Source organism: Cottoperca gobio, chromosome 1 (assembly GCF_900634415.1).
Source record: "Cottoperca gobio chromosome 1, fCotGob3.1, whole genome shotgun sequence".
Classification (NCBI taxonomy): domain Eukaryota; kingdom Metazoa; phylum Chordata; class Actinopteri; order Perciformes; family Bovichtidae; genus Cottoperca; species Cottoperca gobio.
In genome coordinates, this window is record NC_041355.1 from 552,795 (window position 1) to 565,996 (window position 13,202).

Sequence of the window (13,202 nt, forward strand, 5' to 3'; positions counted from 1 at the left end):
ACAAGAACTGATGCTTCAGCTCAGAGTGAAACAGGATCGTTTAGATAAAGCAGCTCCGAGAGCAGCGAGGAGACTTAATCACACCTGAGTCATACAGGCAGCACACGGAAACACAACGCCTGCACACACACACACACACACACACACACACACACACACACACACACATACACACATCTTTAAATGTCTTGTTTAGTCCAGTTTTATAACATATAAAACAGAAAAGCAGAATATCTCCACATTTGAGAGGAAACTAAAACATATTCTGCCAGTGTTGCCATCAACTAGTCGTTGCAGCTCAAACACACACACACACACACACACACACACACACACACACACACACACACACACACACACACACACAGATGATCAAAATGCTCATAATCAATTTTATAACATTGTTGTTTCCTCTTTCTTTGTGTTTCCTGCAGCAGGTGTCTCATGAGCACCGAGCTGCTGCATTACAAGACGACCTTGCACATCCGTGTCTCGTTGTTTTAGACTCAAAGTCAAAACTACATCTGATGTACTGTTTGCATTACATCATAATATATATATATTTATAATATATAACCACATCTACATCACAATAAATATCAAACCTTCTTTCTAATAGTGACAATCAGAGCTTTTTAAAAGAGTAGATACAAAGCTTTGTGTTTGAGTCCCATCAGTCAAAATGGTTCCTGAGTCCTTAAAAAGAATAATTTCCCCGGTTCATGTGGTGGAAACAGGGTCCACATAGTTATTCATAGAGGCCCAGTTTGGCCCACAAACCACCAGTTGGACATCCCTGCCCTCAAACGGCCCCGTCATCAGAGGACACAGTAATGAAACGGCTGCTTGGAGCACTTTAACAATAGTGTGTGGATGCACTTAAACAAACTGCATGACACACACACACACACACACACACACACACACACACACACACACACACACACACACACACACACACACACACTGTGGGAGCTGACCAGAGATGCAGATAAATAGCCTCTGGTGGTCAGTTTGCTCCATCATCATGAAAGACAAACACACACACAGTACATAACTACACACAACGCTCCCACAGAAACACACGTGTTGTCAATCACACACACACACACACACACACACACACACACACACACACACACACACACACACACAGTCCATCCAGGCTCATGACATCATCGTCTTCAGCGTAGAGAACGCTGTTTCTCGGAGGTCTGGATCAGCAGAGAGCAGCAGCAGATGGCTCTTGGCTCGCTCTCTGCCAAACTTCTCGATGACTTCCCTCCCTCGCTCGCCGTCACAAAGACAGCCACTGTACTTTCAACAAGTCGACCGAAACAACAGCAGGAGCAGCGACGCCCTCGTTGACCTTCAGCTGCAAGATGTTTTCATGTTTTAGAGAGTTTGGTTTTTTCTTGGCACCGGATGTGTGAAACGTGAGCGGCGGCTGAAGTCGATCTGCGGGCGTTCGGCACAATCGAGTCGACCCAAAAGGAAATCCATCTTCCATTAGTCGCGTCACGTTGCAGGGCAGACGGCGGTCATCGTCGCGCCCCAAACTCAACTTTCCAACACCTGTCGCTCCAGGTGAAGGTGGAGTTCAGCGGCCCGCTCGGTGCACACACCTCAGAGGAGTCGGGGCGGGTGGAGCGGTCAGAGGGTATTATACTCCAACAGCGTCTCAAGGACTATATTTCAACCTACCTTGAAATATAGTCCTTGAAATGTTTTTATATGTAAAAGACTAAATTTAGCCCAGTATGACACATGATCAGGATAATTCTTCTTTTTAACCTTTTACACACAGAAATGTGTGTGCATGTGTGTAAATTAAGTGTTCACTCCTATATATACTTGTAAATATGGACTAATATGTGATGGAAGTGAACTTGTATATATATATAACTTGCGTATACTTTATTGTCATTATACTGCTGCTTTTATACGAACCTGAGCTTCACACACACGAGGAAGCTGGATGGTTTTACTGCAGCTGCAGACACAAGAGACCGACCAGGTGTTTACTCGCGACTGCAGCCTGACGAGTCAAACTCAGGGTTTTAGGGAGAACACCTGACAGACGCTGTTCAGGGCTGATGGTACACTTTTATAAGGCGTTCAACCGTCGACATGCCGCCATCTTTCTTTGAGTTTCTACCATTAAAACAAGTTTAATTAAACGTGTTTCTGTTCTGCGAAGCTTTGAATCATGTTTTAATTTTGGGTGACTCGTCATATCGTCAGTTTCTCATCATTTCATTTGGCTGTTATAAATACGTGACATCTTTCTGTAAGTCCCTGTATTTGTTTACTTTGATAAATTGCATTTACTTTTAAGTTCACAACAATCAGTTTTAGGTTAAAGCTGCAAAGATTAATTGATCAATCGATTAGTTGTCAACTTTTCACTTAATCCCCAACAGTTTTGATCATTTCATCGGTTTAAGTCCAGATTCTCTGATTTCAGCCTGTTGAATGTGATTTTCTGGTTTCTTCACTCCTCTATGACCGTAAACTGAGTATATTTGAGTTGTGGACAAAATAAGAAATGTAAGGTCATTTTGGGCTTTGGGAAACACCGATTGACATTTTTCACCATGTTCTGATATTTTATAGCACAAAAAACGAATCGAGAAAATAATCGACAGATAAATCTTCAATAGATAGAATCGTTGGTTGCAGCTGTATTTTACGTAGAAACCAGTTTCTAACTATTTGCTTGTACTGTAGATGCAGACCACCAATATTAATTACAGATATTATAATAGATATAACTGCAGGGTGATAATGTTGACATCACTGAATATCCAGAACGTCACTAAATGATCTCGTGTTAACACTAAAACTGAAACTTGCACAACTCATCTCAGTGTTTTCATTCACAGCTGATAGAAGATAAACGACAATATTGAATTATGTTTGATGTTTTCCTTAAAACTCTCCATGTGTCGACCACCAGAGCGCTTCAGATGAAGTCACTGGGCCCCCGCGGCTCAGATGGAGGTCAGCACTGATATAAAATCGATGTTGTCCCGTGTGGGTGGAGCCGCAGCGCCGGGGACACTGCTGCCTGCTGACCTTTCCTCAAAGTCATTTTCACCCCTCCCCTCGCTCCCCTCGCTCCCCTGTGGTGTTATCGACAGCTCTCTGTCGGCCGGTTCAGGGGCATCGGTTTGCCAGATCAATAGAAAACACCCCCACAGAAACACCTCCGGGCAGCGTTTCAGCTCCTCACCGTCCAATGAAAAGCAAGAACGCTCCACCCAAAACTATAAAAGCCCAGCAGGTGTCAGATGACCTCGTGCTGCTGCTGCTGCTGCTGTTGCTTCAGGGTTCTCCGACTTGTAATCTCAACTTCGAGGACTTGATGCCAGTATCGCGTGAAGCGGCGCCATGTTTTCTTTTATCGTCATCATGCGACTCACGCTCTTAAAGCAAAGTTTGTTTCTGTTGGTGGTCGGTCAGAGCCGATATTATCTTCTCACGTATAAAATGTTATCTGCAAATAAAGAAACTGCAGAAAATGATTACACAGTTAATCCACAAAGGTCATTAAAGACGCCGTCACTTCTGTTTTAACCTGTTGACATGACGTTAAATAAAGTCGTTGAAGAGCTTTTTCTGTAGACATAAACAACCCTATAAGAAATGTGTCCTTTAATTCCAGATTCTGATTTAAATGTCTTTCTTTTTGAAGAGATCGTCACAGTTCCAGTTAGAGAGAAGAATGGACGGAGCTTGCAGAGGCCGAGTTATTTGTCATCAGCCACACAGACTGAGACGTTTGCGAGTAAATCAAATTGAAACTAAAAGTTGACCGCAGTGCAAACAACACGCAGCATGCTGCTGGCTTCGCTCTGCGGCCTGGTGCAGTCTGGGTAAACATTTCACAAGTTGAGCCTATTATCTGGTACGCGTCCGTATGAGTCATGTGTTTACCTGCAGGGGTGTGCACGGCACGAGGCGGTGTGGAGAAAAGGTAGCCTGCTTCATCAGGTTACCTGCCTACGCTCTCCGCCCGGCACAAAGAATCTGATTTGCTGAGGACTCTGTGGGTGCATTCAAAGCCGACATGTTCTGAGCGGATGTTTCAAACTCTGCAGCTTTGAGTGCGACGTTCAACGTTCTGTAACGACGTCTAGATTCCTGGAAATGCCAAAAGAAGATGAAGCGAAGCCTGCAAGCTTTCAGACTATGCTGCTACGCTCACGTGTTCCTCTCGCGGGAACATTTATCCATCGTGATCATGTTTGTACTTCAGCGCGCTGCCGACCTTTGCTCCACACCTGCTGCCTGCTCACCTGAAGGCCCGAGCACGTGTACAGTATGTCTGCATCCTCCCTGATCTCTCTCTCTAACATCTCTGCACAGTTTCAGGCTTTGCTGCCTCGACACCATGTAGAACTGGAGACAATAGTTTCACTTTCAGAAAGTCTTTCCTGGAAGACGTTCGTGTTGTTGGTTTCAGCTCTGCTCAATATTCACACCTGTGGGTCGGATAATACGGAGAATTATAAGAATCATCGGAAAACCGCCTCGTCTGTTCCACTTTATCAGAAAATTAGATCGACAGCAGGAAGCTGTGATGCTGTTTGATGATCCGACGATCTGACGTATCAGTCATGAGATGGTTAAGACCAGACATCAGTACATCGTAAAAAAAATAACGATAACCTTCCTCCTTAAAATGAACAGCCAGAACTTTATATAATATAATATATATATTTGTACATATTCTTCGTGTGCATGTAAAGTCACGCTTATTTCCCAACCCAGAAGTCAGCCATGTTGGATGATATACACGACCAAGACGGCGCCCGTTCACGTGTGAGTTGCTGCAACGCTTCGTAATTTTCTTTGTATTTAAACGTCTAAGATTGAAAGAAAATGCCAACCTTGTGCGCAGTGTATAACTGTGGTCATAACACTACTCGTGACCCAGAGAAACGCTTCTTTAGATTTCCTACAGTCATCACAAACAACGATCCACAAAAGAGGGATGAACTTGCTGTCTACTGAACGCCGTAGTGGTTTAGCAACATAACTCGTGAGGATTTAACAGAAGAAGAAGCACAATTCACCCGTGTGTGTGGCGTCCACTTTATATCTGGTAAGAGCTCATGCTAAAGCTATGTTTACGTTAGCGAGGATAACATCGCCGCTCTTCTCACTCACAAACCACGTCTTGAGCGGTGTATCTCGAGCTCTTTGAGAGTGATTTACACGGGCATGGACGAGCACCCTGTCATCTTCGACTGGTTTGGTAAGAAGACTACCAACCCAGCCAGAAACAAAGACATTAGAAGCATCTAAGCTCTTGTATGCCTTCATTTGTGCGTTGGTTGCCCACGACGTTTGTAGCACAAGGTAGTTCACAATATCCGGATATTCAATCGGCGGTAATGAATCTAAATCCTCAATATAATCCGACGGCTTTAGCGTGTTCGGGTCACGGCCGCACATTTGGACTTTTCCTCTGAATCTTGCCTTTGCAGAGGATCCAGAGAGTCAACATACTTTGAAGAAGTCGGAGTTGTATTGTTCGATTTAGACGCCATTTTTTATTTGTATATCATCCAACATGGTGTCGCACGCATACGTCACAGTTTTGTCACGTGTTTGCACACGAAGAATTTGCGTTATTTTTTATTTTAGATAACTTTTTGCAGTACTTGTATTTTCTCCTACTTTGTATACTGTACACAACAAAACCAATATATATAACTGACGAATATAACGGACCGAGATGGCACTATTTTCTTTCCACCGCGGAGAAGGAAGCGTGCATGTACACATGGACGGGGAGGCTCGTGACAGCGCGAGACATAAACAGCGATGTCGTCCTCCTCACGTTAGCGAGCTCAGGAGCCTCTCGTCCATGAGCAGATGCACGCTTCCTTCTGCGCGGTGATACGGTTGGCGGGTGTAGTTCGAGGGAAAGAAAATAGTTCCTACATGAAACTGCTCACAACAAGCTCTGCGGATCATCTTCAGTAGCCGGGTCATGATTTCCGGTAACAGACGTTGCCTTTGAGTTTTACAAATTGATTTTAGCACCACAAGCAGAGTGCCGTCCACTTCCTTTATACTCCAACTCACACCAAAAAGATCTAGATTGATAACTGATGAACTATCCCTTTAATAATACAAAGCCTTTATTTGAACTGGTCACAACCTGTAGACATCTGCAGCCTGATGATGAGTCACAACATACAGTGGCCTCTCCGAAGGGGTCATGAGCCAGAGAAGCCCAAAAGGGAACTTCTGCTTCACACTGGTGCACGTTTTTATGAATGAAGGACAACATGCAAACATGGTATTAATAAAGAAATGTTGTGATGTTGCATGTGAGTGCCTGCAGAAGCTCCTCTGCACCCCCATCGCCTCCTCTCCGTTACGGCTGTATCACATCTGCAGGAGGCTGCACACGTTTCTCCTTCCTGTGAAATCTGTCCGACCTCAACCAACCTCTCCACGAGGAGGATGAAGAAGATGATGAGGAGGATGAGGAGGGCCCCTGCACCCCCTCATCATCACTTGAGCCCATAACAACATATCAGCACCAATCCGTATCCATGTGATCAATGCACAACGCTCAGCGGCGGCGCGCCAATAAGCAGCCAATGATAATAATGACGATTATTATTATTATTATTATTATTATTATTATTATTATTATTATTATTATTATTATTATTATTATTATTTAATGGTACAAGTTGGGGGAAACTCACTCGTCTGGGCGCGTGTCCTCGCTCATTTTCTTCCGTTTCACCTCCGGTAATAATAAGCTCCCGCCGCGGCTGCACAGTGCGGCGTCTTCATGTTTCCTCGCCCTTCAGCGGCGGCGGCAGCGGCAGGAGCGGCGGCGGCGGATCCGGTTCTCCCCCTCTCTCCGTTTGGTTCTTGAATCCCAATGTGCGTTATGTGGTCTCGGATCTCCGTCTCCCCCCCCCCTCCTCCTCCTCCTCCTCCTCCTCCTCCTCCTCCTTCTTCTTCTTCTTCTTCTCCTTTCACTCCTCAATTACTGGAGCGCATCCGAAGAGGCGCGCATCAGATCTCCTCTTCCTCTTCCACCTCCTCCTCTTCCTCCTACGCCTTTTCTTTCTCTTCTTCTTCTTTTTCTCCTTCCTCCTCCTCCTCCTCCTCCTCCGCCGCCTCCTCTACCTCCTCCCCCGCAGGGCCGGGCTGGAATGCGGTGACCGAAAATGGTGCGCTGGTATCGGTGAGGATGGCCCCGGACGAGCCCCATCTCCTCCTTACTCCATGTTGGATTCAGTGAGACAAGCGGAGCGGACTGAGGGGGGATTGGGGGGGCGGGTGACGTCAGACCCGAAGGACTGCAGAGTCACGTGCTATTACCATATAATAATAACAATAATAAAATGATAATAATATATGTTAAATCTATAATTATTATAATTAATAGTTGGGAAGGCTTTTGTTAAAATTGTAATAAGTAATGTAACGTTGGATTACTTTTCTAACCAATGTTTTAAACTGGGCAATAAAGCTGAACACTAATTACTGTCAAACTTTTACTGAAAGTACTTCACGTAAAACAAAGCGACAGATTATTTAGTAGTTGCAGACACAGTTGTAGCAATGGTAGTAAAAAGAGTACTTGCAGCAGTAGTAATATTAGTAGAACTAACAGCAGTGATTTTAATTATTGGTGGAAAGAAAACTCAGTGCATTTACTCAAATAGTGTTGTTAAATACAATTTAGCATTTTACTTTATACTTCTACTCTACTACATCGGAGAGGCAAATGTTGTAGGCTGCTTTTTACTGGATTTATTAGATAACTTTAGTTCAGATTCAGATTAATAATACAAAATAAAATCAACAACAAATAATGTTAAGATAAAACTTTATTTATCTGATAACAACTTCAAATATTCTTACTATACTTTACTCTGTTATACTTTGTAAGACTTCACTCTCTGTACTGTAGACTGCCTGCAAACTATTCTTCAAAATAAGAGCCCCAGTTTATATTCCCATCAGTTCATTATGTTCTTCTTCTGTCATCTATAACACACTGTGTTTTAGTGACACCTTGTGGCAGACACATGCTACTGCAGCTGCACTTCACATCTGCTCCACATCTGTGTTTGATGTTTATTATTTATTTCTTAGACCTTATTTAACTGTGATTCTGTGTTTTCTGTGTCCTTATTTGTTCTCACTTTATTTGGACAGTCCAGAGCAGATACTCAACGTCCTGTCCAGTGATTTTAATGCGTCACGAATAAAGATATACTGAGCTCCAGGTGATATTCACTCGATGTACAAACAACATTCAGACTAACATAGTTCAGGGAGATTAAAACCCAAAAGAAGTTTCTCAAACGACTCATTTAATCCACATTTCCAATATAACTCCATATCTCTATATCTTTGCCAAATTATGATTAAAAACCAAACAAGTGGAGTCGCTTTATTTCACTGAAAGAAAAAACACAGCTGGTTGAATAATACAAATTAAAAACATTCAATAATATCCTTATTATTAGTATGTTTATGTATACGATTATGTATGTGATCATTTTCTCTTTTGTATTTTTATAATCATAATATAAATAAATATTGTACGAATGTAAAAAGGATGCTGTGTAATCAGAAATGTAATTTATGGATTGTTGCAATAAGATATAAAACAATCTCCAATCTGCAATTGATAGTTTTCACATATTTCTTTTGTAATTCTTTCACACATTTTTGGGCCGGTTTTTGACATAATTGTAGAAGAGAAGAGTTCATTAAACACTTTATTAGTAGTAGTATATATAGTATATATAGTGATAGTATTAGTTCATTAAACACTTTATTAGTAGTCTAGTAGCGAGACATGTGCGTCTACTAGGAACAATTAAAATAAGCATTCAATGCAAATGTTTGGTATTTGTATTGATGAGGACAATCTGCATCTGAGAAGGGTTTGACTTACAGCTTTCTGGATTTAAACTCTGTCTGATGATAAATCAGAGAGAAATTAATAAAGTTCTTCGCATCAGACTGTATTTAAATAATTATCTATTAAAAATAGAATTTGGTAGTATTATATATATTATTTATTTTCTATTTACCTAAAAATGTTGTTCTGTATTTTATTTTGGAATTCTGTTCTGGAGGTGCAGCATCCTTTAGAGGCGGGACTTCTGTGTGTCTACTTCTCATTGGATAATTGACTAATCGTCAGCCACACTGTGGTGTCTATAAAGGTCTGCGCTTCTGCACACTGTAAAACACCCTGATGAAGACCATGTGCTGAAAGCTGTTTGTAGAATCACTAGGACGGGCCGTTTGTTCACGTTTAGTTTAGTTGTAACTTGAGGCTGAATATATATAATAAAATATATATATATATATATATATATATATATATATATATATATATATATATATATATATATATATATATATATATATATAAAATAAAATAAAATATATATGATAAAAAATAAAATAAAATAAAAAAATATATATAATAAAATATATTATATATATATCATATTTAATATAATACATATATATATATATATATATATATATATATATATATATATATATATATATATATATATATATATATATATATTAATATATATATATATAATATATATATATATATATATTATATAACCTGAAGGAGTTTTAGCTTTTGCCCTCAGGACCCAGTTTGCTTAATAGTTTATAGATTATATTAATTGTTCTTTATTGTCCCCAAAGAGAAATCAATGTTGCTCATGTCAGTACCACAGTACTCACAGACAGCATCATAAATATATATAAACACACAGTACAAATCATAATTTTAAAATACAAAACAAAACAAATTTCCCCTAGTGGGACCCTAAAACCACGTCTTAATAATAACTCACAACTTATCTGACTGGTTCTGCTCACATCTGAGACTAAAACTGATAAAGTCGGAGCGCTGTGGAGCTCTTGCTCCAGTGTTCAGGCAGTAAGTCTCACCAACCAGCAGATGTCTCTCACTGTGTTTGCAGCTCCACAGTTCCTGTAAGTCCAACAACAAAATACTGGATGTTTGTTGTTCTGTGCAGCAGTTTGAGACTCTGCAGTGTTTTTACACGTGAATATACTTTGTATTGGATTGTCTGAGCTGCAACTTAATTATGTTGGTTATTCTGCACACATAGCATCTGTCTATCTAAGTCCAGGGAGGAGGATTCCTCCTCTGTTGCTCCTCTTGAGGTTTCCTCCATTCTTTCCCTGTTAAAGGGTTTTTTGGGGAGTTTTTCCGAATCTGAAGCGAGAGTCTCAGGACGGAGGGAGAATGCTGCACAGATTGTAAAACCCATTGTGGTTCATGTGTGATATTGTGCTTTATGAATATAAAGTAAAGTATTTTTGGATTATCAGACAAAGAATTAAAAGTAATTCAACATAAAATTTAAGAAAAATCCTCAAATGTCACGACTACAATTTAAGAAAAATGCAAAATAACATTCAGACTTCCAGGTTTCTTCTGAGCTGCAGGGCTCAGGGTGTAAAGAAGTGTCCCTTCAGACGACACCGGGATGAAAACAGGTCGCCTGAGCTGTGACTCTGCAATGTGGACAGTTTCTACAACCTGGCAACCCAAGAAGTTGTTCTTACAACTGATTTATAAAAGCACAATTCAATCATTTATAAATTATTAATGAAGTTAAAGAGAAAACATGCTTTTTATAAATGTCTGTAACAAATCCCTCAACCGAGCTCTTCAAACGTTACTTCTGTGTGTGTGTGTGTGTGTGTGTGTGTGTGTGTGTGTGTGTGTGTGTGTGTGTGTGTGTGTGTGGCTCTAAACACCATCTTTACAATACGTTTATCATGCTGTTGTATTTTTAATTAATACTATATCCTTTAAAATGATACAAAAATAAACTTTAACGGTGTTTACTTGTGCAGATGATTCTGTCTTTTCTCATTTGAACTGTTTTACGGTGATATTTGTTCTCTGCTCAGTTTTTACACATTATTATAAACTCATGTTTTGGTAAATGTTTAAATTGATTTCTGGCTCTGGATCTTTTACATCCGCAGTAGTTTTTTGCTGCAGGAAGTTTCAAATCGGTTCTAAAATCTGAGCAAAGTCTTCATGAAGCATCTTTAATATGATTATTAATAATAACTGAGGCTCTGCTGTCGACGCTTCACAGACACTAGATGGCGGAGGAGTGCAGAAGTTCAGCACTCGTGCAAACAAAGTCTGTACTGCAGTTCATTTTCTCTCACATTTAAACTTTATAATAATATTCCTACATTATTATTAATAATAATAATAATAATAATAAAGGTTTATTGTATCAGAAATATATCGGCCTACATGATTTAATGCTGCTGTCCATCAAGGAACTTGTTACAGACGCGTGTGAAAGGAGAATAAAGCACTTTTGTCGAATATGTTGTTCATTTTGATAATAGCCGTAGAATATAGTTTATTCTTTACTGTAACCAGGACGGCTGGGCTGCATGCATTAGGTTTTATTTAGTGATTAGTTTGTGTTAATTTGACTTTATTTATTTAATAAAATGCACCACGTGAGCAAAGTATAAACTAAAGGTCCTAACGCTGGATTTGACCTCTGACCCCTCTGCAGAATGGGTCCTTAATAGTTTTTAATAACGCAGGTGTCATCTCCGGCCCTAAAGCAGATAATATTAACAAACACATTTGCAGTTAATCAAATTACAAACTCTCACATCAAATACCAGATGTCTCAGGGCCCTGGAGGTTTGGGGACTTTGATTAGATTTGTTTTTAATCCAAAGTGTTTACTTTTGAGTTTTATTAAAACGTTGTCATATTTAAGTTAAAATACAAACGATTGATACCAAAGTAATTTCTGTATTTACAATGAATTCCTAGATTATCAGAACTATTTTTCTCTCCAGAAACAATGTGAGGAGGCATATGTGTCCCCTCCATTCAAGTGCTCACTTCGCGGTGGCGCGCCTTGGCACGTCTTGAGGAAGCTGCGGGGACGCGCAGGGAGTCTCTGCTCCTTTAAGTGAGGAAAGAAACTATTCCCCCCCCCCCTCCCCCTCGCCCTCCCTCCCCTCATACCCTGGCGGCCTGCTCTGAGGGAGGAGGAAGCCGCTCCGCCGGAGCTGCGATGGGGATTTGAACGCACCTCCGCGCAGAAGACAGCGCAGCACGGCCCGGCTCAGAGCGCAGCGGGCGGGTCCGCCTCACTTTATCCCCCCGGTTTGGATGTACCCTGATCGGATTCGGCCTGCGGACTGAGCGGTTTGTTTGGGAGGTCGGTTGTTGCTTTGGAGCTGGAGGCCGGGAGCAGGACAGCGTCTGCCCGGGCTCGTGCAGCTGGTGGCGGAGTGTCGCCGTCGGTCGGTTCCCGTGGAGAGCGGAGCCTGCAGGGACCTGCCGCCGCTCGCTGTGTGTTTGTGCGTTTCTCTCCGCGGCTGGACTCGCTTACACACGTTACAAACGGGATTAACTGATTAACGCTCCGGTACCGGGGAGTTGGATGTGTGTTTTGCCCCGCAGGAGTCATCTGGAGTCCGGGCAGAGAGACGGGGCCGATGGCGCAACGGGTGCGTAAAATCAACTTTTATTAGAGCGCAGAGAGATGATGAGAGCGGACGGGGGTCTGCAGCTCCGACTTCAGCTGCATGTTTAATGTTCAACACACTGAGTATGGATTTGTGGGGAATAAAATACGAATAAACCACTCAAACATAAAACTGAGCAAACAGTACGTACACTATTAAACTAATTAATAAACGAACCCTTATTTAGTAATATCATTGTAAAATCAATATCTTTGCTTCTTGATTAATATTTCCTCTCGTGCGTAAAATTATGGAAGAAGAATAGTAAAGATTCAAACTTAATTTCACCTCATTTAGAAAAGCATTTTTACAACTGATTTGTCTTCATATTAACATATTTATATTTAAACATTTCCACAGAGCACTTCTCTAACAACTAAACTAAATCATAAGCAGAGAAACAATAACTGAGAATTTAATTATATTCACTAAATAAATCATCATTTCTACAAACTTATAATCAGAGGAAATCTAATTGTTTGATAATAGAAAAGCAACCATTTGTAGAAAATATGTTTTTGTTCATTTTGAATTTTAGGCCTTAAAGTTTTTTCCCAGATAATTTATGACAAAAGTTTTCAGTTAAAGTGTTTAAAGATTTTATTCACTTTGAA

General features: G+C 40.8%; 2 protein-coding genes across 2 annotated transcripts in view; one reads left to right on the plus strand and one right to left on the minus strand.

Moving 5' to 3' along the window:
• spred2a (sprouty related EVH1 domain containing 2a) overlaps positions 1-6,973 on the minus strand; it is a 20,983-nt gene extending 14,010 nt beyond the window's left edge. Inside the window, exon 1 of the mRNA XM_029437067.1 lies at positions 6,735-6,973. Within this exon, the coding sequence (XP_029292927.1) occupies positions 6,735-6,760 (26 nt within the window). The 5' untranslated portion in view covers positions 6,761-6,973. The remainder of the gene's footprint in view (positions 1-6,734) is intronic.
• A 5,143-nt stretch (positions 6,974-12,116) lies between these two features.
• LOC115014581 (homeobox protein Meis1-like) overlaps positions 12,117-13,202 on the plus strand; it is a 38,578-nt gene continuing 37,492 nt past the window's right edge. The window contains exon 1 of the mRNA XM_029441564.1: positions 12,117-12,570. Coding sequence (XP_029297424.1) covers positions 12,559-12,570 — 12 coding nt within the window. The 5' untranslated portion in view covers positions 12,117-12,558. The remainder of the gene's footprint in view (positions 12,571-13,202) is intronic.